Consider the following 26200-nt stretch of genomic DNA (forward strand, 5'->3'; position numbering starts at 1 on the left):
AATATAGTTTTACTTTAACACGCATGAAAAGCTTATTTTAGCTGTGTAATTAGGTGGGACTTATTCTCGGCTGGCCAACATGCAGTCGACTGCTTAACATACATGTGACATTGAGACTTGTATCCAGCCCATGCCTGAATATCTTGAATATTTAATTTCTGCACAGGGAAGCTGCTGGTCTTATTGGTTTTGAATCAGAACAGCCGTACAACAGAAAAGCAATACCTTTTTTTCTGTTGTACGGTTGTACAGCCAAGAATCTCCTAAATGTCCCCAAGACCCAGTTTGAAACACGGGGTGACCTGTCCCTGCAGTGGCCCCCAGGCTCTGGAACACCCTGGCCCGGTCTCTCCATGTGGCCAACTCTGTGTATTCCCTTAAAAAGCAGATTAAGACACTTATTTTAACAAGTTGTAAATGTACTACTTGTTTTTATTAGCTCTTTTTACTGTCTGTGCTTTACAGTCAGCCTAGATTTGGATCTATTTTACTTGCCCTCTGTAAAGGACTTCATGATTTTTTTTCTTTTCTGTGGAAGGTCCTAAATAAATTGTTTACTTACTTTGGTGCAACAGACTGGCTCGTTCAGAAGAAAACCAAGGACTACCCTGTCCCTTCGGCCTGAACTGACAAATAGGAGCATGCTTATCAATAAAACAAGTAAAACTGTCTTTTGAATATTTTCATGCCAGATCAACGTCATCTTTTAATAAGATATGGTCCTAATTAAAATTTAATAAATCATGAACAAAAGATTGGGCAGAAAAGGCACCTGGAGCATTTCAGAGAGCAATTTGGGGCTTTGTGCGAGGGATCGTTGTATCCTTATGGCATCAACAACACAATGATCACTAAGATCATTTGCAAACTCCTGAAGCAGAATATTAATGAGGCCTATTTGTAAATAGGATATCACTGAGTGGATTTGGCAGGATGTTTAGGGTTTAAACGAGTAGGGCATTCAATAATCTGGGTGAAGCTAAGGGACACATTTGAGTTTTAAACTCATCAGACACAAATGAGAGCTGGTCCCAGTTTAAATCACCCACTAAAAAGATTTCTTCAAGGAGCGGCTGTGATAAGTAGTTGTTGCTTTGCTGGCTGAAAAGGGTCTGTAACACCCAGCTACTGTTAAAACCTGACCACCAGAAAGATTAATATTTAAAGCCAGGATTTCAAACTGCTTCATAGTAGATTTTGAAAAGTAGACCTGTTCAGAAAAAGCTGAATTAACATAAATCACAACACCATCGCCTATTTTTAGGGTGGTCAGAATAGTACATATTGAAGCCATTATAATAAATATCTTGTTTATCATGTAGGTACTTAAACAGCCAAGTTTCAGGAACAATAATGTCTAGAAGGAAATTTTTCTTTGGTGTTGGATATCATACTAATGTCTGGTCGTGAGTGGGCACTGTGATCGTTTCTGGGAGCTTGAGCTGTCTCCCCAGGTTGACCTTAAGATGCTAGTTGCAATCTTTGCCAAGAGCTCCCCTGCCTTATGGGCTTCTTTCCAATCCTGATGAAGGATAAAGGAGAGGACATGCCAGGCTGGTTTTTGATACCTGAAGAGATTCCTAAAGAGCTGGCATTTGCTGTTTTGCCCTCAATACCTGGTCGTGCCAACAGCAATAACTGGCCTCTGCCAGGGCTTCTTGGCAGCTTGTCAAAGGGTGCTTCTAGGATCTGCATCCATGGCACAGCGAGGATGCTGAGCTTTCTGCTTGGACCCAAGCAAAAAGATTAGTTGAGCTGGTTCTAGTATTAAAAAAAAACAGGTTTTAATATGTTTTTTAAAACAAGCTTAACCTGCTTGGACATTGTCACTTAAGGTTTAAAAACTGTAGTATACCATCAATCCAGAAACTAGTTTTTTGCCTCATTGTAAGTTATGGATTAGTCCCTTTTTACATATTTGTTTTCAGCTATTGACTTAGATATCTGTTTTATTATCCTTATTTATGCTTGAGTTAACAACCCTTTGTTTATTTAATTTAATACATCTGTGTTAAATCCAATTGTAGTTAAATTGAAATGTACTTTTTTTTTTTTACAATGAATTTAAATACATTTTTCATCTGCATTGAATCAAACTATTACTGGTCTAAGTTGGGCTACATGTTAAAGGATCAAATGAAACGTGTCTGTAAAATACCACAAGAAGCCTTTCCTGGTTCAGTATCGATAGACGAAGTTGAGCTGAATAAATGTAAAGGTACTCTTACTTAAAATGATAACAAATATTCATGGCAAATATTCTGAGATTGTAAAATTTTCTTGTTGAGCTGGATATTGCCGGTCACTAGCCGGTCACTCTATTAATAGATTGGATTTGATGGATATAGTTTATTTGGTGTGTGGTGATTATTCTCAAAACAGCTGAATGGCAGGAATACAAAATCAATAATAAGCCAGTGAAATAAGGGATTATAATATTTAAAAAAATCTGTTAATTAGAAATGGGGCTAGGCGACCATTTGGACCAAAAATAATATCTCGTTATTTTCAGTCTGAATTTTTCTTTTCATTAAGTAATTATATACATGTCTCACAGACAAACAGTTGTAGAAGAATACAAAGTATAATTATAACACAACATAGACCATCTCGATATAAGCAATATAGTCTCATCTTATATCTTTAAAAAAAAAAAAACTATTTTCAAAATGTTGCTATATTGCCTAGCACTAATTGGAAATATAGGGAACTAACGGATAGAGATGGGAGGTAAAGACTGACATTTCGTGCTATCTATCCCTAACATTTTTCCTCATTAATCATTTGGTCTGAGAGAAAAATGAAAGAGAGGAAAATATACAAGAGGAATCAATATTTATTAAACTGAGTGATCAGCTTGACTAAACTGATTATGGAAGTTGTTGGTGTCTGAAAATCTCAAAACTTTTTAAATGTCAGACTGCAAATGTGGCTGCAGTTTTGCTTCAGAGCTGAAAAATCTGTGGACACTTTATGCATATCTCTGGTATCTGCTGAAATGGATACATCTACATGCACACTACTAAATGTTTGTAAATGATGTTGAAGCATACATCCATTTTTAGAGCAAAATGCCTTTTAAGAGTAGCTGAGCAGCTGAGCGAACAATGTAGCTGTGGGTGGAAGAGTGGGCGGCTGGTTGAAAAGAGGCTGAGTGTTTGATCCACTCAGCTCTCCCTCTGATACATTTCATCCAGCCATCCCTTTGCTTTTCCACCTTCCTCGTCCATCCATAAATCACCATTCTTTCAGTCGCATGTACAATTTAAATGCTGCTTCTGCAGTTGATTTTTTTTTTTTTTTAAATAAAAAACTTTGGTTTAAATAAGACGTATTTATGTTGCAACATTAATGTTTTATTGAAGGTTCCTAATAGTTCATTCTCGAGGGCCATTTACTGTTTACTGGTGTGATACTTTATTATGAAACGAGACGTTTCTGCACACATGACTGGGTGTTAGTTGCATTTTAAAAAAACAATTTTACTGTGTTTGGCTGAAATAGAACCTTGAAAGGTAAATAAGGTCAAATGTGTGATCCAGAAATCTCAATTTGGTTTTCATTTTTTAAGAATGCGCCAATCTTTTTCCCATACGTCCATCTATCCAAGCATCAATGAAGCCATGAATCCTTCCATCCGTGCATCAAATAAACCGTCTATTGAGTTATCCATCTTGTGTCTGCCCATCCAGTTCAATTACTGATGAGACCATAAAACAGGTAACATGTAAAACTGAGGATCTTGCAGGTCAAATTGCTTGACTTAATCCTTACCAAAGGTCTAAAATCTACACTTAGTGCAAAAGGTGTCTGTCAGATTGAGGACTTTGTGGGATTGACGGACAGAAACGGTGACGACAAGAAAGCAAGATAAGCAGTGTTTGAAGAGCTACGGAAGACGGAGGGATGCCTCTCTACCAATGTTTGCTAAAGAGCAGGAAGGGGTAAAGCCACTGAGATTTAAAAGGTGATGTGTATTTTTTTCATTAGTGTCACGGAGGTGAGAGGTACTGATTTACAGAAAGGATCCGTACCTATAAGTTGGCACTTGGCCCTTTATCCGCTCTTACCCCTTGGGTTAATCCTTAGTCTTTTTGTAAAGTATTTGTTACAGAAGAAAATGCTGTTAGGGTAGCACATTACAGAAAGCTGCTGCCCCCACAGACAGCATTGGGTGTGATCTGAGGATTTATACACTTTGCAGTTAAGTCAAAAACATCCTCGTGGGCTCCATTGTGTGAAGGATTCAGAGGGGACTGTGTAAGAAAGGGATCCATAGAGGGCTTATCCTTTCTGACAGGTCAGCCTTGGCTTCCATGCGGTAAAACAGTCTTTGTCTGCTTTAAAGTAGCAAATGTGATGTCATTTCTAAACAGATATTTGAATTTATTTGTGTTTAAAACAAACAACAAAATTACTCAAGCTCCCTCTTTAGCAGAGAATCACACGGAGGTCTGTAACTATTCTCAATTAGCACCAGGAGTCCTTTGGTTGACATTTAGCTTCATGAACTGCTTTTCAATGTTAACAAATGCAACCCAATAAGAATGATTTGAATTGACAATCATTGCATAATATTTGTAAATGGAAATAACAGTAGGTAGGTAGGTAGGTAGGTAGGTGTGTTCATTAATGTGGGGACCATGTTGGGGGGGGCGGGGGTGGAAGGAAAATAAGGAAGTATAATCTGGATAAAAACTAGCTGATGGTAGTGATAAACATGCATACATAAAGGTTAGAAAAATCTGTGCTACCTTTGAATATTAAGCAACAGATTACTGAAAAGAAATCACATTGGAGTTTTGTAGCTGAGATCTGATCTCTGGTGTTGGAGATTTCCGCTGATTCAGATTTCCTCTTGAAGAACTGAGTGAATAACGCGTCGTTATTTGCAGAGGTTACATTACAACATGTGTGCGAATAGACATCTTAAACATTCGTTTTTTCATTAGCTATACTTATTTAAGTGATTTAAAAAATGCATTTCTGCTTTTAGCATAAATAGATAATGTTATGGTCTTAGAAAAATCTAACAGAATGACTCCCCAAAAAGCAGACCAAATTTAAAGCTCAGTCTCTACATCTTAAATACATTTACCAATACAGGTAAGTCCTCCAGGGGGTCGGATGGAAGCAGTTGTAAAAAACAACTACATTCCATTACTCACCTTTGTAGTGTTCTTTTTTCTGTTTTTGCTTATATCAAACTGTAAAACTGCCATATTATAAGAATTTTTTTAAATCAAGATCCATCCCAGATAAATCTAGCTTAATATAACATTTATTATACCCTGCATTTATTTTAAGCTTTCAGAAGCACCACGTCACATTTTTAATTTTGATGTTCGTTAAATCAAAGTCATTTTCGCTCGTTAATAAGATCTTAGATCTCAAGGAGACAACCTGTATAAATAAAGGTTAAATAAATATAATATCACTTCACACTGTGTGAGAGAGAGCAGCCAACACGACACAGCTCTGCAGTGAAACAATCTCTTATAACAAAGACAAGATGATTAACATTTGACATTCTTACTGTGTAGCTGCTGGGAATATGGCTGTTTAATGAATGAATGACCACACTGGAAGCTCTGAGTCAGATGCAGACTTGTTGTTTTTCACCTGAAAAGAGTTTGACTTCTGAAGAGCCCTTTTTTTTCAGTCACAGGACAGTATTTCCTTTGCTACAAGGCCAAAGAGAACATCTGCCTTGCATGTTTTCGCTGGTATTTTTAGGATTTATCTCTGACGAGGAACTCAAAGACTTTAAGGTATAAAGGCCTCCTTACCTTAATCTTGAGCTCCTTTAGAGATTCTCTGTTGGACACAGAAGCAGCCAGACTCTAGCCAGGCCTTTAAAGTGTCAGTACTTCCCATCAGAAATTATACGTTGGAAAAATTAAAAGATTACTTTGACCTTAAATCTACCCGGGGAAAAAAATAACATTGGGCTTGACTGTGCATTCAGCTTCCTGTCTTGTTCGCTGTTTAAAAGCTTCAGGCTGAAGGAACAGGTGACATGCCTCCATAGAACATAACACCTTAAAAGCTTAAAAACTGCCAATTCTTGACTCCAGATTATTTCGTTTTTTGTTGTATCTCTAATTTAATGAGTTCTAAAAACTGTTTTATTTGCATTTCCACTGATAAAAATGTGTACTTTTTAAGTATTTAGACAATTGTAAAAGTATTCTGATTCATTCTCTGATGACATATGTGAATTGGCAATATATAAATAAAATAAAACTGAATTATCCATCCTTATTGCTTACCTGCATTTATCCATCTCATCCAACGCCAGCGCACTAAGACGACACTAGAAGTGGCTCTCTGCTGTTTTCAGTCAGACCACTAAACTCTTCACCGGAGACAATTCTTGTTGCTTCTGAAACTTTCATCTTGGCCTCAGGGGCTGGGATGAAACAGCAGGACCTTCTTGCACCCAGCTTGAGAACCTGCCCCTCGAGTTTCGGAATCTGCTGTGCAGCTCGTAGCTCCCCTGTTTTTAATTAGCTCTTTCAACAGGAGAAAGTGGCAGCTGAATTGTAGCCTGGGAGGTAATTTCAGTTGACAATTTCTTTTTTTTTTCTTCTTTCCCTTGTGCCCCTGCACATTCTTCATGGGAATAATCAACATGTGAAATAATTGACGCATTCAGAAGCAGAGACCCATAATTAAGATGTGGCAGTTTTGTTATTTTTTTCCCCCTTCGTCCTCCTTTTGTAGTCAAAGTTCACTGGGTAGCCCACTCAGCTGTTGGTGGGATGTGAAGTATAAAGTTGTTTTGTGAGCTATTTGAATGTCAGAGGTCTCCTTGTCACCGCTGGAGAAAGTACTGAGCGGGATTTAAAGCCAGCCTGTGCCTGATCGGCACCGGAGTCATTAGAGGAAACGGAGAGCCTTACCATAAAATCCAAAGTATATTTTCTTAATCTCCTTGTATTGCCCGATGTATGGTAGCATACTTAATGAGTCGGGGTTATCTGCTTGGAAATATACGTTTGTAAGGTTCTTAGATGGGGTTTGAGAAAATGGGTTTGAGGTAAGACAGTTTGTGAAGATAAATCCAGGCAATTTTGGAGAAGGGAGTAGCGAGAACAGAAGACAGATGTAAATACCTCCAGTAATCCGTGTGAAAGTAGCTGAGCAAACAAGGCAACATGAATAAATAGATGAGTAATAATCTAATGTAGATGATAATTATAAAAGTGCACAGAACTCATGGTTCAGTACATTTCTGTTACGGTTACAAGGAGGGAAACAAAACAAAATGTGATTTTGTTATCTTGTATTAAGCTATTCAAAAAAGCATAGTACAGAATATGTTTCTTACTGTATAAGAACTAAGTTTTAACAGCAATTATCTCATTAACAGCATTAAAGGATTCCAGATTTATAAACCTCAACCTGATCAGTGTTGTTCTTGCTTTAAGTTTTGCAACGTAGTGCAAATTAGTGCTGTGAAAAACAAATTTTCACTAAAAAATTGTTGGGATGTGATATGTGGAAAACAACAAAAACTGAAAACTCTTATACAACATAACAAATCCTTTATTGTTCCAAAATGGGGAAATTTGGGCGTGACAGTGGCATAAACAGAGTTGCACACAGTTTATAGTGGTGGAAAAATAAGCTAATTTAATCTAAAATTGGTTTTAAAACAGCAGACGATGATCATCAGAAAAGGCAAAAATAATAGTAAAAAATTGATGCCAGAGTAAATATTTCACAATAAAAAAGATGAAATATTCAATTTAAGTGTTAAAAAAACGAAACAAATGACGCCAGCCGATTTACAGAGCAGTATGACATATTTAATATCCATGATAGTACAGGATGTCCAAGTGTACTTTAGCATCTGAGAGACTATAAACGAGTCATGATCCAATCGGAACCCATGCAACCATTAGCATATTGTAAACAATTATTGAGTCTATTGTGAGTAGCAGAGATTATAAAGTCTAAGAGCAGCTGGGAGGAAGGACCTGTAGATGCGCATCTGAGATGCAGCAGTCTGTCGCTAAAAGAGCTCTCCAGCAGCTCCATGCATGGGGTGGACTCTGTCGGCACGTGCACAACATGCAAGATTCCTGCTGATATAGCTAGTGATAAGAAACTTCCTAATGTGCTGCTTATTGTTATTTTAATCATGTTTAATGTTGATCATCAGCACATCTGCTGCTAAAACTGCATTGACTTTATGAGTTTGGTTCAGTCTGAGTTATTCAGGGGTCCGTATGTTTCAAACGTTTTCTGATGGAACCGCACATCTAGGCGTATCCAATATGGCCGCAAAATTATATTTTTCAAAATATTTCCAATAATTATGTATTAAAAACAAGAGACTTTGAAAGGGCCTATGTCATTCAAAATCAATTTTGTGCTTTTAAGTATTCCTTTATCAAAGTCAAAACAAAGTGGTATTTTGCTTGATTCATGCAAATCTAACTAATCCTCAGGAATTCAGCACTCTGTGCAGCAACCCTTTCCTGTACTGGAAAACGAGTGGTTTATTACTGATCTGCATAGAGCTTTGATTACCCGCCCCCTCCAAGAAGTACTGACTTTAGCCACGCCGCCCCTACCCAGTAAACAACAAGCGGTGATGTGAAGCAGAGCGCAATCATTTCTGCTCAAAGTTTAGACAAAGCGGCTCTTTTAGCACCTAATCTGCACTCTGACAGCAAACACTGTTAAAATCATCTGCTGCTACTTCAGTTGACGTGTAAACTGGTAAGAATAGGCACTGTGTGGATTTTGTTGCCAAGTAGAAACAATATCTCAACTTATTGTCATTGGCAAGTTCACATTGAAAGCCACTGCGATATAATTCCTGGAAATTGGATTATCTGAATAAAAAGTTTACACTCTATTAACATTTTTTGTTTATAATATGCTGTATCTTCATCTAAGTAGTAATGGTGGTGGGCTTTGACACAAAATGAAAAATACACTCCTGATCAAATTTCTAATCTAGAGAAAAAGGAATTTCCATTTCACATGGCTGCATAATAGCCAGGTTCTAAAATGAGCTTCAAAATGCAAAAAGACAAAGCAGTAGCAAAATACAAAAAGTAATTTATTGAAAACAAAATTAAAATAAAACATGATTTTTATCAGTAAAACAAAAGTTTGAAGTCTATAACGCAGAAAAATGACTAAACAGAGCTAAAATGTCTAAACAAAGACCCACATTTCTTGTTGATCACTTGAAGAAATTTGTTGAGACATGGTTGTGGCAAGCGTTTCCAGTAAGCCGGTGGGAAATTTACCACATGTGGTGAAGACGGCTCCTTGACGCACAGTTTGGAACTGAGGTCTATAATGTTTTTGTGACTCTGTTGCCATCCATCCCTTAATACTTGAAATACGATTTAGATCAGAGGAACATACTGTGTGGTCCAAAAGGCAAACATTTTTCTTCTTAAAAAATTCCATTGTCCAACAGACTTTGTGGACTCCAGTGTTGTTCCTGTTGAAGCAATCAAGAGCAAAATCCACGGCAGCTTCTCGACAGCACTGAATGTGCTAAAAAAACATACTAAAACCAGCTTTAAATCATATCTTCAGGATCTAACGTTTCAATTTGAGCATCTGAAATAGATTTTGAAGGCTTTGAGTAGAATTACATTTATATGATGCAAGTCATATAATGAATTAGTAAAGAATATGTTGTCAAAAATTACTTTTCTTAATAGTCTCTTTCCCTCTTACCATAGAATACAAATTATGACTAAATTCATATCATGTCAGGCATTTTCTGTAATACTGTTGACATGGGCCTACATATTTTCTTGGCTGGACAGTATCAGATGTGTATTTAATTGCCGAACAGTTGCTGAATCTTATATTTATTACAATAATCCTACTTTTTATTTATTTTTATTTTTATTTTTTTTTCTATTACTGCAAGGTCTTCCCCATTTCCTGTTACATAATAAAGAAGTGTATTGTTTGGGAAAAAAATAATTTCCAACTACATTTTTTATTGGTGCATCGTATATTTAATTAAACAAAAAACATGTTGAGGAAAATTTGATTTCCCTCGCTCTTTCTTATCGTTTCTCACAAAACGAATATTTGCATTCCTCCTTACACAGTCCAACATTTTTCTTTTAATCTCCTGCTCTCTTAGGGCACCTATCTTCATTCTTTTACTACAAATTCATTTTTATACCTTTCTTAACAGCTGTCAAAATCCAGCGGTTGCATTCTTTGAAGGTTGCATTTGTTGGCCAATTGCGTCACACCAAGGCAGTAAAGTCTGGCCGAAGTTGAAGGTTCCTCCAAATGCGTTCTTTCCCCCCCAGACTTGAAGGATAGGTCTGGTGTTCCCTTCGTGACCCAACCTATCCAAGGATTTATTGCCTGTCGAAGTGGATTTCTAAAGCGAAAGCAGCGATGGCTGAAGAGAGTGGCAAAAACTTATTAAAGTTTGATATCTTAAACTTTGTGTGAAAAAAATCAACTTTTATGATATTTTTATTTTTTTTTAACTGACGAGGTAGCTGTGCAAACCTCAAATATCTGCTCGGTTTATGTAGACATAGGCGCATTTTTGCAATTGCGCAAATTTTTCGGGGATTTACGTTCCTGCAGAGCTAACTGTAAGCTGCCTTGCCAACTATCGGCTGACTGGGTGATCTAGGCTTGCTACACCCAGAGTGGATGCTTGACTCCCGGCACATCATTTTCAAACTCACGCTGTCCGTTACCTCTGAGTGGAAGTTAAACACAGATATAATTCAGTCAGATGATATCTAATGGTTCATGCTTGGTTCATTTCAATGTTTTGTTCGAAATGAGCAAATCGGTTTGGTTAAGATTAAAGTTAAGCCTCATAACGGGATCATTTAAATAGGATATTTAAGTTCAGTTATCAATCCAAGCGGTATATTTAGAAATTAATAACTCGCTTATCTTTTCAAAATGCCTGTGACAAACGTACAACTTCTGGAGTTCCCCAAGAATTAAATGAAGAAATAAAACACAGCAAAAGTTCAGCCTCCATTTTTAACTGCTTTACAACTTATGTGCTTTATGCTGTCACTGTTGCTAGTTGACTGAAGTTACACCGAGGTAAGAGTGGGAACAGCTGATGAAGGCTGGGCCGTCCAGTTTCACAGCCGCCACCGAGGGACCCGTCCCAGGTTGAATTTGGACACTGCTAGCATCCCACAGTGCTGTTAGACATATCTTCGCAACACTAAAAGACAATCTTTTTGATTGGCTGTAGGAGAGGCAGACCTTAGCTCACAATGAGTGGATTTGTTGAGATTGATTAGAAACTACAGGCAGCTGAACGAAGACCGTCTCTTTGGAACTATGGCTGACCCTTGGGCACTGACTGGTTAAAAGGCAGAGCAAAGGGCGTACCATGATGGTGGTGATTTAGAATATGGGACAATTCCATATTTTAAGGGATTTTGGGCAAACCTACAGCTACCTGATGAGTGAAGACACAACTGATTTTTGTCTTCAATCTTATGATACAACTACAAATGTTAACTTAGGGTAGCATGACTCAGATCTCTAAATTGCCTATTTTGACCTTCTTCTTTCAATGCATGATATTACAGCCTGGTTGAACTTCTCATATCCTTTGCACAGTAAAAGAAAAATTGTCTCTTCCCGTATAGCATTGGGGTTTTTTTTTTCCTACCTAAACAATGTGGATTCTGTCTGAGGGATCCTCTCCGTCTCTCTCTGGCTGATATTCAGATTCTCTTCGTAGCTTTGATGTGAGATGAAAGCCGTGATCATGTGCAGGTGAGTAAGAATATTGTGGATCAGAGGAAAGTCCACTTCCGCTCTCTGCTCTGCATGTTTTGTTATTGTAGACATTTTTCTTTGATCTCGTGCGTCCGAGAAGAAAGGAACGTTTATATTTTACATGGAGACAATAGAATACTTCAGTTTTGCTGCCTGCTCTTACTCATCAGAGAAGCTCATTAACCGCTCTGTGAGAATTCAGCTTAGTAATCGCTTAGATCTGAAAAATGTTTTTACTTTTTTTTTCTTTAATGCATTGAATTCTACTTTTAAAACTACGGTAAGTTCTTGGGAAATGTCAAATTCTAATCATTTAGACCTTGGCTATTTTTAAAGCTTTTCCTTTCAAAAACATGGGATTCTCTCAGGTAACAGGTCACTGACAGCCAAATTAAACTGAGCTACCCTGAGCTCCATAAAAAGTGAGAGTGGAGTTTCTTTATCCTTATCAGGCCAGAGTAACCTTTTTTTTAAATAAATTTTTGCATATACTTTTTCATATGTAGGTAAATACTAAATGATGAGAGCCACATATTTTAATGTAATGATAAGGGTAACATTATTTTAAAAGACTAAAGAGATGTTTTGGTAAGAACTTCAAAACCTTAAAACTGCAAGTATTTTGCAGACTGAGGATTAAAAGATGAAAATAACCTGTTTTGTGGATCTAAGTCTGGAAAGCACATTGCCACACCAGGTGTTCAAGTATACAAATTTGCATGTCTGTTTTTACATTGATTGAAGCTCAAATTGCTTCAGCTGCCTTAAGAGTGGGGCTATTTTCCACCTCAGACTTGGCCTGAACTAAAGCACTTTGGGCAAGACAGTTTTCAGGGGAGCTTCCTTTGTCTCGAAGGAATTTAAATGCATCTTAGCATGGTTTCAGGTAGTGTTTAAAAACAAGGAAAATTTAGAGAGGGGCTGATTCCCAACCAGAAAAAAAAGATCACCTGGTTAGGAATTAGAGCCATCCAATGCAACAAATTGCAATTTTCATTGCAGTATTAATGTTTGCAATATTGGAATTGCAAATGATTACCTGGATACAATTTTTGTTGAATATAGATATGTTTCTACTGGCATATGCTAGTATAAAAGTGTCATAAGCCACTTTTTTAATACATTTTCACAGGTAAAAAATAATTAAAATCTACTTTTTTTTTTAAAAGAAAGACTGAACTAATTCAAATACGTTGAATTGACACATGACTAAACAAAAGGCTGCACTCTGTCTTTAACAACAATGCTTTTTTTACCAAAACAGCCATACAGTAAATTTTGAAGTAAAATTTACTTAAAATTTTAATGTATGAAAATCATAGTTTTGCTGATATTATTAGGCCACACATGTGTACAACAGGTGGCGATAAGTATCTGTAGTTTCCAACCAAAGAAGAAGCAGCAGAGCTCTGCATTCAAATGGATGCTGTGGCTAGGCTAATGCTAACCAAGTTAGCCAATCACCTGCCCTCAACGACTTACTATAATATTGATAGGAGGCTGCTGCTTTCACAACACTCAGTCACACTGTGAAAGAAAACACAACTAAGGAAAAGATTTGTTCGCAGGAATGTTTATTGTTTTGACACATCCACATAAATTATGTCAAAACCACATCATACATTATTTTCATAACTGCAAAAGATATCTAGTCAATAAAACCAGACTGACATTTGGTGTTTTCTGAAGGACATTTAATGAAACTGGCATGCCAGATGCCAGTTTACGCTCCCGCTGTGTCTCAACTTTTGTTTCAGTAGGTAACATTATATTGGAGATCACAAAAATCACATGCCAGGTTCCCCAAAGGTCCATCTTGGGTCCCCTCCTGTTCACTATCTACATGCTCCCTCTATCTCAAATCATAAACATCAGTTACCGTAACTATGCAGACGACACACAGCTCTACATCACCATGTCACCAGGTGACTATTAACCCATTTAAGCGCTGCATAGATGCTTAGAAGAAATCAATTCATGGATGTGTCAACATTTTCTTCAATTAAATAAAACTAAAACTGAAGTAATAATTTTTGGACCAATAAAGAGTGATCAAAAGTTAGCACACAGCTTCAGCTGCTTCAGCTAGTAACCGCCGATCAGGCCCAAAATCTCGGTGTGGTGATGAACTCTGACCTAAACCTTCAAAGGCATCTAAACATGATTACAAGGTCACCTTTCTATCACCTGAAGAACATTTCCAGGATTAAAGGACTGATGTCTCAGCAGTATCTGGAAAAACTAATCCGTGTGTTTATCTTTAGTAGAATTGATCACTACAACAGTGTTTTCACAGGTCTGCCTAAAAAGTGGATCAGACAGCTGCAGCTGATCCAGAACGCTGATGCCCGTGTCCTCTCTAAGTAGAGCACATCACCCCAGTTCTAAGGTCCTTCCACTGGCTCTAATATTTTGGTTAGTCTATAAATCACTGAATGGCTTAGCACCTAAATACATCACTGACTTGTTATCAGTGTATCAACCCTCCAGACCACTCAGGTCTTATCCTCCACTTATCTGGAACACACTCCCAGAGGACTGTAAAAGTGCTGAAACCCTGAGTTGTTTTGAAATCAAGGTTAAAAACCTGTTTGTTTAGGGCTGCCTTTGAATGTTAATGTTCAGTTCAAATTGTTGTAGTTAACTGTTGTAATTAACTGTTAAGTGAATACTTTTGGTTAGTTAACTTGGCCTGATCAAACCTGAACTGGATAATTCTACACTGAACAGAGACAGAGAATTTTGAAACTCAATGCTGTCGCTTCATGCTTGCTCAGTATGAGGGATTGCTGCATAGCAGACCAATCTGTATAATCTGACCCAATCTATATAATATGATAGAATTTGACCTTGGAAAGTGCCTTGAGATGACATGTTTCATGAATTGGCGCTATATAAATAAAATTGAATTGAATTGAATGTAGAAAAACAGTTAGGCATTTTTATCTTTCCTCAAATATTTCTTAAATCTCTTCTTCTCATGACACCATTTGGGTTAATTGTTTCCTTTGTGCCTCATGTATCTTTGCATCCCTGCTATCCACACGCAAATCTGTCGACAGTTTTAACTCTAGAGTGAGTTTAAAGAAAACATAAATAAAACAAGTGTTTGTAGTGAGAAAAAACTTGCAGATGTCATAAAACAAGAAGTTTTCATAAGCTTTGCTGTTCTGTTATTTTTCATTTGAAACAGGAAAATGTTTAAGTCTGTTTCAGGCTGGATTTACTGTAATGATACGTAGCAATTAAGAGAGTAAAGCATGTTTTTTTTGTTTTTTTAAACGTAAGAAACGTTAAAACTTCTTGTCCTCTAAATTAAATATCGAGTAATAATAATGACATACAATTGTTTTCTGAAGGTAATATGATATACATTAGGATTGTGCAGTTGTGGCCAATGACCTGGCAAAAAATCTGATTGATTTTTTTAGACAGATGGATTGAAAAGAATGGCAGAATGTTATTCGTCTCTATAACAATTCAGTCCTGGTCACTGATTATTGAGTAAACAAAGCGAGATTTGATGTGATTTATTCAGATTCAATGTAACAAGACAAAGCAAATACATTATGCCATGCAGCTGAGTAAGTCTAATTACCTTGTTAAAACAACCAATCGCAAACAGGGCTTGTCTACCAATTCCAGTGAACTTTTATAAAACCTGACTGCCAATGTACAAAAACACTGATGCAGAGTGCAGAATTACACAACCTGTCAGATGCAGATGTGATTAATACTCATTCAGTAACTCAGCAGTAGGCAGCAAAATTCATTTTCCATTTCTTGAAGAATAAAACTTCAAAATGACTTTAAAAGAGTTTATGTGTATATATATCAGGTAGTGCTTTAGAATATGGAAAACATTTATCACTGCTGCAAACTAACATCAGTACCATTTATGAGAGTTAATAATAATGATAGTGAAGTAGCTCAGCTGTGCTCAGAGTTTTGTTCCTAAGCTCAGAAATATGGGGGGGGGGCGTAATGAAGAGGTTTGGAAAGCCCCCTCCCCAGTAACATTATAAAAGGCTGGATATCATGAAAGAAGAAGCTGATGGGGTTCTGTAAATGCTTTCAAATGAGCAGAACTGCCATGGGAGAAAAGTTGTTCTCTGCCTAGTCCGGTCCGAACCCTGAGGCAGGATAAGGCGGACCTTTGCATTTTGTTGTCTCAAGTATGTAGTGAGGCAAGATCTGCTACTTTAAAGTACGCTGGTGGTGGCATTTTGCCTTCGCTTATCTTTCCTTCGTTGTAGTCTTTACCCATCCTCCACTGCTGTAATTGCTCCTCCTGTCTGTTTTCTAACAGAGTATATGTCAACAAGAGGAATAACCACCAAAATGAAATGGTTAATGGTCTGTATTTGTATAATGCTTCATCAAGTCCAGAGGACTCCAAAGCGCTTCACACTATATTCAGTCATTCACCCATTCACTCACTGACGGTGGTGAGCTACATTTGTAGCCACAGTCACAGGGGGTCATTATGAACAGCAGCAGACTGTAGAAACCCAGTGAAATTCAAATGTTTACATGACTCAGACATTTTATGCGCTTTAACATAAGACAGGTGCTCTAAAACTAGAGTACTGTGGAACACTGCTTAAACCTTGTAGGGACCCAATTTACTCCATTTTGGGACATGGCGCACCCATTCTGACCGCTCTCATGCAAGGGGGCTGTCCAAAAAAGTGCAGGACATTAGCACACTTCTCACACTTCAGAATGTCACAAATTGTAAGCCGAATATGCCACAAAGGAAGATTCTATGAGACGGGTCATTATAAACACCAGCAGACTGTTGAAACCCAGTGAAATTCAAATGTTAACATGATTCAGACATTTTATGCGGTTACAAGACAAGTTTTTTATTGTATGAAGTATCTCATTATTAAATTGAATAAATCTTATCGATGCAAGAACAGAAAAACCAATGCATCTAGTTTTAATCCCTGAAACTGCATCTTTTCACATCTGCTCTACCGGTCCAACTTTCACGTCCACATCCGTGTTTAATGTTTAATTTAACAAAACATATACAATATTTGGAAAAAAAATACATTGACTCATTCTGCATTCAGGAATGTTGCTGCAAAAAAAAACCCCAATCATTCTAAAAACGTGTCTATTAAAAGGTCAGCAAATAAGTTGTTATAGCGTCTTGTGTTTAAGGCTATCAGGCCCCGGTAAATGAGCCCATATCTGTGCATCAAAAAAGTTCAGATTGCTTTCAGCAGCACAATTGGAGCTCTTTTTGAGTCTAAAAGCTCTTCAGGTTTACCATCAGCCTGGCAGTAAATGGCTTCTCTATTTTTTTCACCAGTAATGGAAGATGAGCTACTCGGTTAATCCTACACACTCTTAAGCTTTTTAGATTTGTTCTCACATGTAGCTTGATTATGGGAAAGCAGAAAAAGGGTGTGCAATAAGAGCTTGGACTGTTTGAAAATCTAGAAAGGAATAATGGCAGTTCTAAAATAAACATAAAACCTCATATTTTTGGTATGACATTTGGCACAGCACCTTCCCCAGCAGGAGCCCGTTTACCTGATGGGGGACCACTGGTAGAGCACTCAAAACTTTTATTTTAAGAAGAGGAGCTGGATGACTTTGGGGGTCAGGGTCACACAGCTGAGTTTTAAGCTTTTAAAGATAAACAGTGGTTTATTTTCTGATACGAGGACATACACATGAATAAAACATAATTTTCCAGGGCCACAGTGTCCTTTTTTTAGATGGGTCAAAGTTCATGTTGTAGGGCACATGTATTTTTAGTTGCAAAAAACCAACCCAACATGGCAACAATTTTATTTTTTGAAATCTCAGACTCCAAAAGGAGTTTTAGCAATTTCAACATTATATTCAGTTACTCTATTAAAAAAAGGTCAACATTTAGGTTAAGGGATTGGTGGCTAAAAAGGGTGTTGTATGAAATTTATCACATTTTACTTCTTTGTTCGGTTTGATTCAAATCTATTTCAGACCTAACAAAGCTGCCTTTCTTGATTTCTTAGAGTTTCTGAGCAGTTTCACAGCAATCACCCTAAGATTTGGTTAGTAGTTTAAAAAAGAAATAACAATAAGTTTAGATGCTCAGTGAAGATATATTTTTACCCAGAAATCCCAGAGGCTTAAAGGTGTTTTTACACAACGTCACTAAATAGCTCCTAATATTACTGCAAAGTGAATTTGCAATATAGTGAATATTGATAGCCTGACCTGTAAAATGATGGTGTCTGGCAACATGAATTAAGCTCAAAGATCTCAAAAAGCTGCACATCATACCCCATCTAACTTATATAGGAATAAAAAGGAATCAACATGTATCATTTTGAATCCTGATGAAGAGAGGTAGTTGCAGAGCAGGGTAATAAAAATGCTTTTGTCCAAATTCTGATTGGACTACTGGAGCGCTGAAGGAGAGAAACTACTAAGAGTGAAGTCTGAGGCTGCGCTGTCTTAATGACATGTAGGAGGATAAATCAGACGGGAACAGTCCAATGACAGCTTTGTAGATGAAAACGCACTAGTGCATGTATCTACAGACTGATATCAAGTACAGTGATGAGAGAGTTACGTCCCGTTATGAACCTTAATGCTCTACGACAGACAGTATCCAACATATGCAGGGAAGTGGCACATCCATTCATATAAACAGCATCACAGTAATCTAACTTTGGCAGGAAGGTCATTAAGGCAAGATGCTTTCTTGCACTGAAAAAAGCCACGTCTATTTCTGACGTCTATTTCTGAAGAAATCCCCTAGTTGGATCTTTGACCTGTTTACATGTTTAGTATGTGACTTAAATGGAAGCTTATTTTCAATTCCTTTGCTCTGGTACTAGTAAGTCTCAACAAACTCTATCGGTGTACATGCCATTGTTTTTATGGATGGGAGAGTTTGTGGAACTTTCTTCTGGTTAGCAAACAACACGAGCTGTGTCTTATCAGCACTTAGGGCTCGTCTCGGACAAAGCAGACTGCAGACACCTAAGCGTTTCAGTAATTTTCAGATTCAGATTTTTTGTATGGTGTTAAACCAGTGTATTGTTGACTAAGGATGATATTTTATGGTGGGAAAATCTTCTGTTGATGGATGAGACAATTGTTGAATTTTTTGGAAGGTGTGCATCCCATTACATCCAGAGTAAAATAAATACATAGCTTTTGTAAAATAACTTGAAACCAACGTGGTGATGGTCGCTGCGTCAGGCAAGAGCACCCTGATGCACTCGCATGGCGCCGTCACTTTTACAATCAATGCAGGAAGTACACACCAGAAGTCCAATGAAATTACCACAAGTCACTTTCGAAATTTTTGTTTTGGTACGAGTGTAACTGATGTTGTTAATGACTTGAATAAAATCAAAAACAAAACAATTAGGTTGCACTCAAAATTGCGAAAGTCTGTCCAAGCACCGGAAGTCAGGTTTAGGTTTCTCACCCACCAATGTTAGGGTTAGCACTTAGGGGCGGGGCTACACCGCAAGTATTAAATAAGGTTTAGACATTAAATCCACTGACCCTAAGTCAGACCCTAAGGTTTCAATACCTTTCTCTCGGTCTCCGCATATTATTATGTCCAAAACTTCCGATGTGGTACTGATAGCCAAAATGAAGACTCCATTTGGGTTCCTCTCGCTTCAAAACCTGGAGGACTTGCTTCTCTCTGCCAGGAAATCCTGAAGGAGGATGTCCAGCCTCAGTTTGTGACCACCTGGGTTATGCAGCAGGACAACGATCCAATGCTCCCTAGAAAGAGCGCTCAAAAAAACGAAACAATAAAAAAAAATAAAAAAAATATAGAGTGACCTAATCAAAGTCCAGACTTGAATTAGATCAAAACGCTACGGTGCAGCCTGTTGAAACCCCCCTTTAGTGTTGCTGAATGAAAAATAATTGTGCAAAGAAGAGTGAACCGGAATTCCTCCACAACAATTGTTTAATAGCAGTTCTTCTCACCAAGGGTGGCAAACCCTTGAAACAGGTATTAAGATTTTGAAAATATCGCATTACATTTTATATTTACCTCTGTTATCTTTTTCTATTATTGTGGAAGAATGCTTGATCTATAGCATTTAAGTGTGACAAAGAAGCAAAAAAGAACACCTCTGTCAGTGGATGAATATTTAGTTGTAACGATGTGCTTCCTGTCCACGGATGTAAATAGGTTTTAAGAGTTTTAAACTTTCCATAAATTTAAAAATAGTCCTCAGAAAAGCAGCTCCTAAAAAGACTGACAGATGCAAAAGAACTGACTAGCAGTCCTCTTAATAGATTTATTTACTCAAATTTATTTCTCTCTTTGGAAATCATTGCAACACTTAGCTTAGTGCCTGTTTCTATATATATATATATATATATATATATATATATATATATATAATCAAAAATAAGGCTCACGTCTTAAAATCCCTGCTTGTGCTGAGAGCAGCTGTGTCTTTCCTTCTCTAAAGATAAGTAGTCAGTAGCAGAGCAACATGGCGATTACACTTGTCTGCAGCTCCGTTCTGGTAATGTATTGGAAAATATGTGTATGGGGATTGATTTCAAGTTCTAATTTAATTAAATCAAGTTTCAGCGTTCTATACCGTTAAGAACATGGTTTAACCTCAACCATGCAGGAGCATTTAGGGGATAAATAACCGCTGGGTGTTGACGATGGCAAAAAGTCTCTGTATTCCTGTATTTATGACTGTCAATGGTTGACCATTTAGGTCGGTTGTTTTTAGATACAGTAAACTGTTTGTGTGTGTCACAGTGGATTCCCCCACATACTGGCCCCCTACTGGCTTTCTAGCTAATGTGTTGTCTTTCTCTCTGTGTATGTGTCTGTCTGTTTTTATGACTGTGTGTCTGTGCCTTCTGTTGTTTTTGCCCATTTATTTTTTTTTCCTTTATGCCACATTTGGCTGGTCATCTACCTTTTTTGTTTTCTGTGTGCTTTCGGGCATGTTTTGCATGTTCGTGTGTGCTTTAAATGTATGTTTGTGTTGGTCTTGGTCCCCACCCACGTCTGTGCATCTCTTTCTTTGTGTTTGCTCCCATCCTTCGTCTTGTCTTCTCCCCTTCGTCGGCGTCTCCATAATGTCCCTCCTCCAGCCTTTGTGACTTTGCTGAACGGGGACCAGGCTCAGGATGCCATCCGCTCCCTCCACCACAGCACTGTCCGAGGTCGTCTGATCAACGTCACCCTGCAGCCCACAGACTCCCTGCTCTGCCTCACCAACCTGCCCCACACCTTCACCGCGCAGCAGTTCGAGGAGTTGGTGCGCTTGTACGGAAACATCGAGCGCTCCTTCCTGGTTTATAGTGAGCTAACGGGCCACTCCAAGGGATACGGGTTCGTCGAATACATGAAGAAGGACTCTGCTTCGCGGGCCCGCTCGGAGCTGCTGGGTCGGCCTCTGGTATGTTCAGACAAACAAAATCGTTAACTGTTCGATTTGCTTGTTTAGATGTGGAAAGCTCACAATGTACTTCTTGATAAAGAGTGAATCTCATGTTTGCTGCACCATATGGGAACACATTTTAAAATAAAATTCCTTCTATAATGGATATTATGTTAATAAACCAGCTATTAATGCCTTGTAAGCACCTTCATAACCTTAACAAGCTGTTACAGTAGAGGGTTGCCCCCAGAAAGTGGGGTAATCCTGGCAGTAGGTGTTGTGGTGGTTGCGGGAAGTGCGCGTGGGGAGTTGGAGGGGTTGGGGGTGTGTGAATTGGGGGGGTTGTGGGGTATGCGAGGAGTGTCGCGTCACACAGCTCGAAGGAGGAGCGCAGCGTGAGCGTAGAGCGTGTCAAGCTAATAACAGCTAAGGCGGGAGGTTTTGTCCCAAGCGGGATCTATGATGTCGGGATCTATGATTGAGGCATTTTAAATAAACAAACGACGCTTAGCCTGGCGAGGGGGTGGAATAAATATAATATATACCGTATTTTCCCGACTATAAGTCGCTCCGGAGTACAAGTCGCATTTTTGGGGGAAATTTATTTGATAATATACAACATCAAGAACAGACATGTCATCTTGAAAGGCAATTTTAAATAAAAATAGAACGGAGGCAACAACAGAATGAATAATTGTACGGTTAGCTTACGCTACCTGACACAACTGAGAACGTGCCTGGTGTGTTAACATAACATATTAAAAGCTATTCAGATAACTATAGCATAAATAACATGCGAAGAAGTTAATCAAAGCGCCCGTGTCACTCCAAATAACTAAAATCCAGTGAAATCTTCATCCTCAGTGTCACTTTCAAATAACTCCGTTAACTCCGGAGGTAGAAGATGCGGCACTTCCGCTTCTACGTCGCTTACGTCTGATTCAACACAGGCCTAGAGCGCCCTCTTGCGGTTTGATGTGAAAATAACAGGTGTAATGATATACCGGTAAAAATTTGTAATAATTTCCCACATAAGTCGCTCCAGAGTAGAAGTCGCACCCCCGGCCAAACTATGAAAAAAACTACGTCTTATAGTCCGCAAAATACGGTATAACCCTGCAGTATATATCTTTAAAGGGTGATGTATTAATTTAATAAAATCTGTTAGTCTGTGACTGGACAGTAGGTCCATACAGTAGGTGTGATAGAATCATTGACTTTTAGGACATCTGCATAACAAAAGTTCAAGCATTGTCTCATTATTTTGTAGCACTTAAATTTTTCTCTTACAGTTTTGCAGATTTTTTTTAACATGTCTTTTAAAGATTAACTGGGAGTCTATAAAGTTATTCCTAAATATATTTTCCTGTGATACTTGTTCAAAAGAGTTCTCGTTAATCTGAACTCTCAAGTACTCTGATTTTCTTTTCCTTATTGAAAAGCAAATACACCTTTTCTTTGTATTTAGGGTAAAACTGGAGTCATGAAGCCAAGCGGACATTTTCTTGTAAGCTTCTTTACAATTTTTCACTGACTGCAGCACAGCTTTTACCAGACACATGAACTACGCTGTCGTCAGCGTGCATTTGCAAACTGACTTCAGGACAGATTTTAGGGAAGCTAATGATATGCAAACTGAAAAGGATTGGACCAAACACACTTCCTTGAGGAATTCCCATTTTGATTTTGTGAAAAAAAAAAAGGATTTACTATTGATGATGATGGCACATTGTTCACAATCTTTTAAATATAACTGAAAACAGGATCCTTCTAAGAAATCAAAAAATGAACACTTTGACATTAGTAAATTATAGTTTCCTGTACTGAAGGCTTTTTTTAGATTAAGGAACAATCTTCCAACAAGATTTCCTCACATTTCCCCTTTTACTTGATGCTTGAGTGTGGATTTGTGATTGTAGGGACAAAAAAGGAGCTCAAGGCCTGAACAGTTTTTATATCAATGATAGAAAAAAAAACTCTTTTTACACTAGACATATTTAATACAGAATCTACACTTTGCAGTTATGACCCAACTGACTGAAAATCTGAATTTGGGGTGCATGAATGATCTTAATTTGTGTTTCTGTATTGAATGTTTCAGGGGGACCGGTCTCTTATGGTGCAGTGGATGGACGTCAACCAGCTGAGCCAGGAGGAGAACCTGCACTCAAAGTGTCTGTGTGTGGACCGGCTGCCTCTTGACCTCTGCGACTCTGAGGAACTGGCCCAGCTCTTCTCCGAAACGTATAAACCAGTCTTCTGCCAGGTAGGATTCAGTCGCTCTTTTGCATACCAACTGCTGTGAGCAGGAGTTTCCTGTTAAAAGAAGGGATGTGTTTTTAGCTTGAAAATGTCAGAGAGGTCAGTTTCAACTGAATCAGGGTCAGCTTCATTTTGGAAGTTGCATGACCTCATAAAAAAAGATGTTTCTTAGAGGTTATTTTTACTGAACATGTCTGAGGGATTTTAATTTAATGTGCCTTGCAGAAGTGTTTATAAACCCTAAACTTTTTTACATTTTGTTAGAGTATAACAATAAACTTTGTATTTTATTGGGGTTTTGTATGACAGACCAACGCACATTGCAGATTTTCGACAAGTAACAATCAGAGAAGTTTGGTTGGGATGTGTATTCAATGCCTTTTACTGTTGCTATCCCTAAATAAAGTCATAAATTAATGGATGAATAAAATATGAATGCGTTTCCTCAGATGTATAGCGTTGGTATGCTTGGTCCCCAAAATGGTTGGAAAAGGACATCCGCTTGCAACAAAACAGACGTTCTGAGACGAGTTGGTGCTAGAACGGCAGTGCTTCCAGTGGAAATGTACTATCAGAGCACTGTTCAAAGTAATATTTGGTAATGGAAAGAAATTAGCAGAATTACTAATGCATCATGACATGGGTGTTGACAAAACCGCAGATCAGAAAACAAAAGCATTTATCAAAATCAGCCAAGAGGCCCATGGGAACTCTGTGTGTGCTGCAGAAATCAACAGCTTAGGTGGAGAATATCTGGTGACATTCCCACTACTATGATTTGTGCACCTCACAAATCTGGCCTTTATGGAATCATACCAAGAATGAAGCCATTGTGAAAAAGTGTATTTCAAGAATTTTCAAATTCTTCACATGTACGAGGTGCTCAGGTCAGATGTGACCTGGGTTTATGTGCAAAATTGTGGAAAGCTTTGGGTGCGTTGACACCAGCCCTGTAGAATAAAACTCTAGCTTGTTTCCTCTGAAGATCCGGTTAATTTGGGGAAGTTTGCATGTGCAATCAAACTCTGGTGTGGCTCAAAGAAACAATCTATGGTTCACCTAAAAGCACAGGTCCCCTTCCACTTCAAGTGAACCAGATGCAGAAAACAGACTACGTTGAAAGAAATGTAAGATAAACTCAACCAAAACAAATGCATGTGTTGGAAGATTGCCAGGAGAAAACAACACATGAAGGGAGGGTGAGTTAAAGGCTGCGATAGAAATAGGGAAGTATATCAAAAACACTAGTAAATACCAACAAGAACTGATCTTTGGAAAGGAGTTAGCCTTTAGGTGTGGAAAACAACTCTGCCTGCAATATATAAATAGACATGCTTTAGAAGATGTTCAGAAGACAATATAAGTATAAGTTTCATTGTTAAGAAGAGCTTGAGGCCATTCTTGGCATTCTCAGAGCCCGCTCCACTGAGGTAAAGAATATACATGGTTTAAAAAGGTCTAGTTTGTGCGAAAGACAATGTTGTAAAATTAAAAATGGTATACGACCTGAAGAATGACAATCCCCAATGTTACATAGTTCCAAAAAGTACCATTTTTACTGGACTGCTGAGCATGAATATGACCCGAAGACTGCACATCTACGTGAATACCTCAGTGCAATATGGTAGTGGCAGCATTATGCTGTTGGGAGGCTTTTATTCAGTAAGGAGAAAATCGAAGTTGACGTGAAAATGGATGGAGCTAAATATAGGACAATCCTGGAAAAAAATCCTACAAGGGCACCAAAAGACTAGACTAGAGAGGTTCGTCTTCTAGCAGGATGGTGAGCCAGAGCTACAATGTTAATGGTATAAAATGGGGCTATTCATGTGTTTATGGCTCGCTCAAAGTACAGACCTAATTCCCTTTAAGGATCTGTGGCAAGACTGGAAAATGATATTCCCAGTTCAGTGTTTAGATTCGTGAAGTGGTGAAGGATAGAATGGACTTTCAGCTGTTGTTGCCAGGAAAGTTACAGCATGCCACACTGAGTTTATTTTTCTGAGATTAAATTACACACATTATTCCCGAGTACAGCTGGGTGTACTGGATTTCCTTTAGGGTATCAGGTGTTGGATTTTGAAAAAAAACTTGTCCTTTTTCTTCTGTTTCATGATTTTGCACCAGTTTGTCATGGTCTATCACATAAAATCCCAAATGAAATAGATTGAAGTTAGTTGTTGGAATGTTATAAAATTGGAAAAAGGTTCAGGGGGTATAGATTTTTTTTTTTCCAAGGCACTGTAAGCGCCCAGGACCTGCTCTTTTTTGACCCCTGTGATTTGATGAAGTTGGGGGAATAAAAATATTTTCATTGCTATTGTCCCAGAAACACAGCATTTAAAAAAGTGAACCGCTAAGGATCCCCTTCATCTCCACACACACATTTTTCAATAGATCACCACCAGGTGGGTGTTGCAAATGCAAGTTTCAGCCTCCCTTTTGGCCTAGCTCTGAGCATCTAAGCACCTGTCTTCTTTGTGACGTGTGGCTGCAACATCATCACCCTTCAGCTTCCCCAGATTTTCCTCTGGTTTTGGTCTTTGTTTTCTTTCATATTTGCTTCATTGTTTTTTTTTTTTTTTTTTCATTGCATCCACTCCTCCACCTCCTGCCCGTTTAAAGTTCACTCGATGGATTTTGTCCATCTCCTGCATTTCCAGTTTTAGCTCCACCCTTCTTCCCCTCCCTCCCACATATAAATCAATACACCCACATCAACGTGCTCCCATGATGCTTTGTGGGTGTTTGGCTCATGTTTTGTTGTAGCAGAG

At 38.1% G+C, this 26200-nt stretch overlaps 1 protein-coding gene across 4 annotated transcripts in view; it reads left to right on the forward strand.

Moving 5' to 3' along the window:
- Positions 1 to 26200, forward strand: part of raver2 (ribonucleoprotein, PTB-binding 2) — a 122145-nt gene that overhangs the window by 46693 nt on the left and 49252 nt on the right. For 2 of the 4 annotated variants that reach the window (XM_021324317.2, XM_021324318.2), the window contains exons 3-5: positions 20875 to 21182; positions 22633 to 22671; positions 23266 to 23430. In XM_021324317.2, the coding sequence (XP_021179992.2) occupies positions 20875 to 21182; positions 22633 to 22671; positions 23266 to 23430 (512 nt within the window). The remainder of the gene's footprint in view (positions 1 to 20874; positions 21183 to 22632; positions 22672 to 23265; positions 23431 to 26200) is intronic. The other 2 variants (XM_012878007.3, XM_012878006.3) reach the window with 1 other exon arrangement.

Source organism: Fundulus heteroclitus, chromosome 9 (genome assembly GCF_011125445.2).
Source record: "Fundulus heteroclitus isolate FHET01 chromosome 9, MU-UCD_Fhet_4.1, whole genome shotgun sequence".
NCBI lineage: Eukaryota > Metazoa > Chordata > Actinopteri > Cyprinodontiformes > Fundulidae > Fundulus > Fundulus heteroclitus.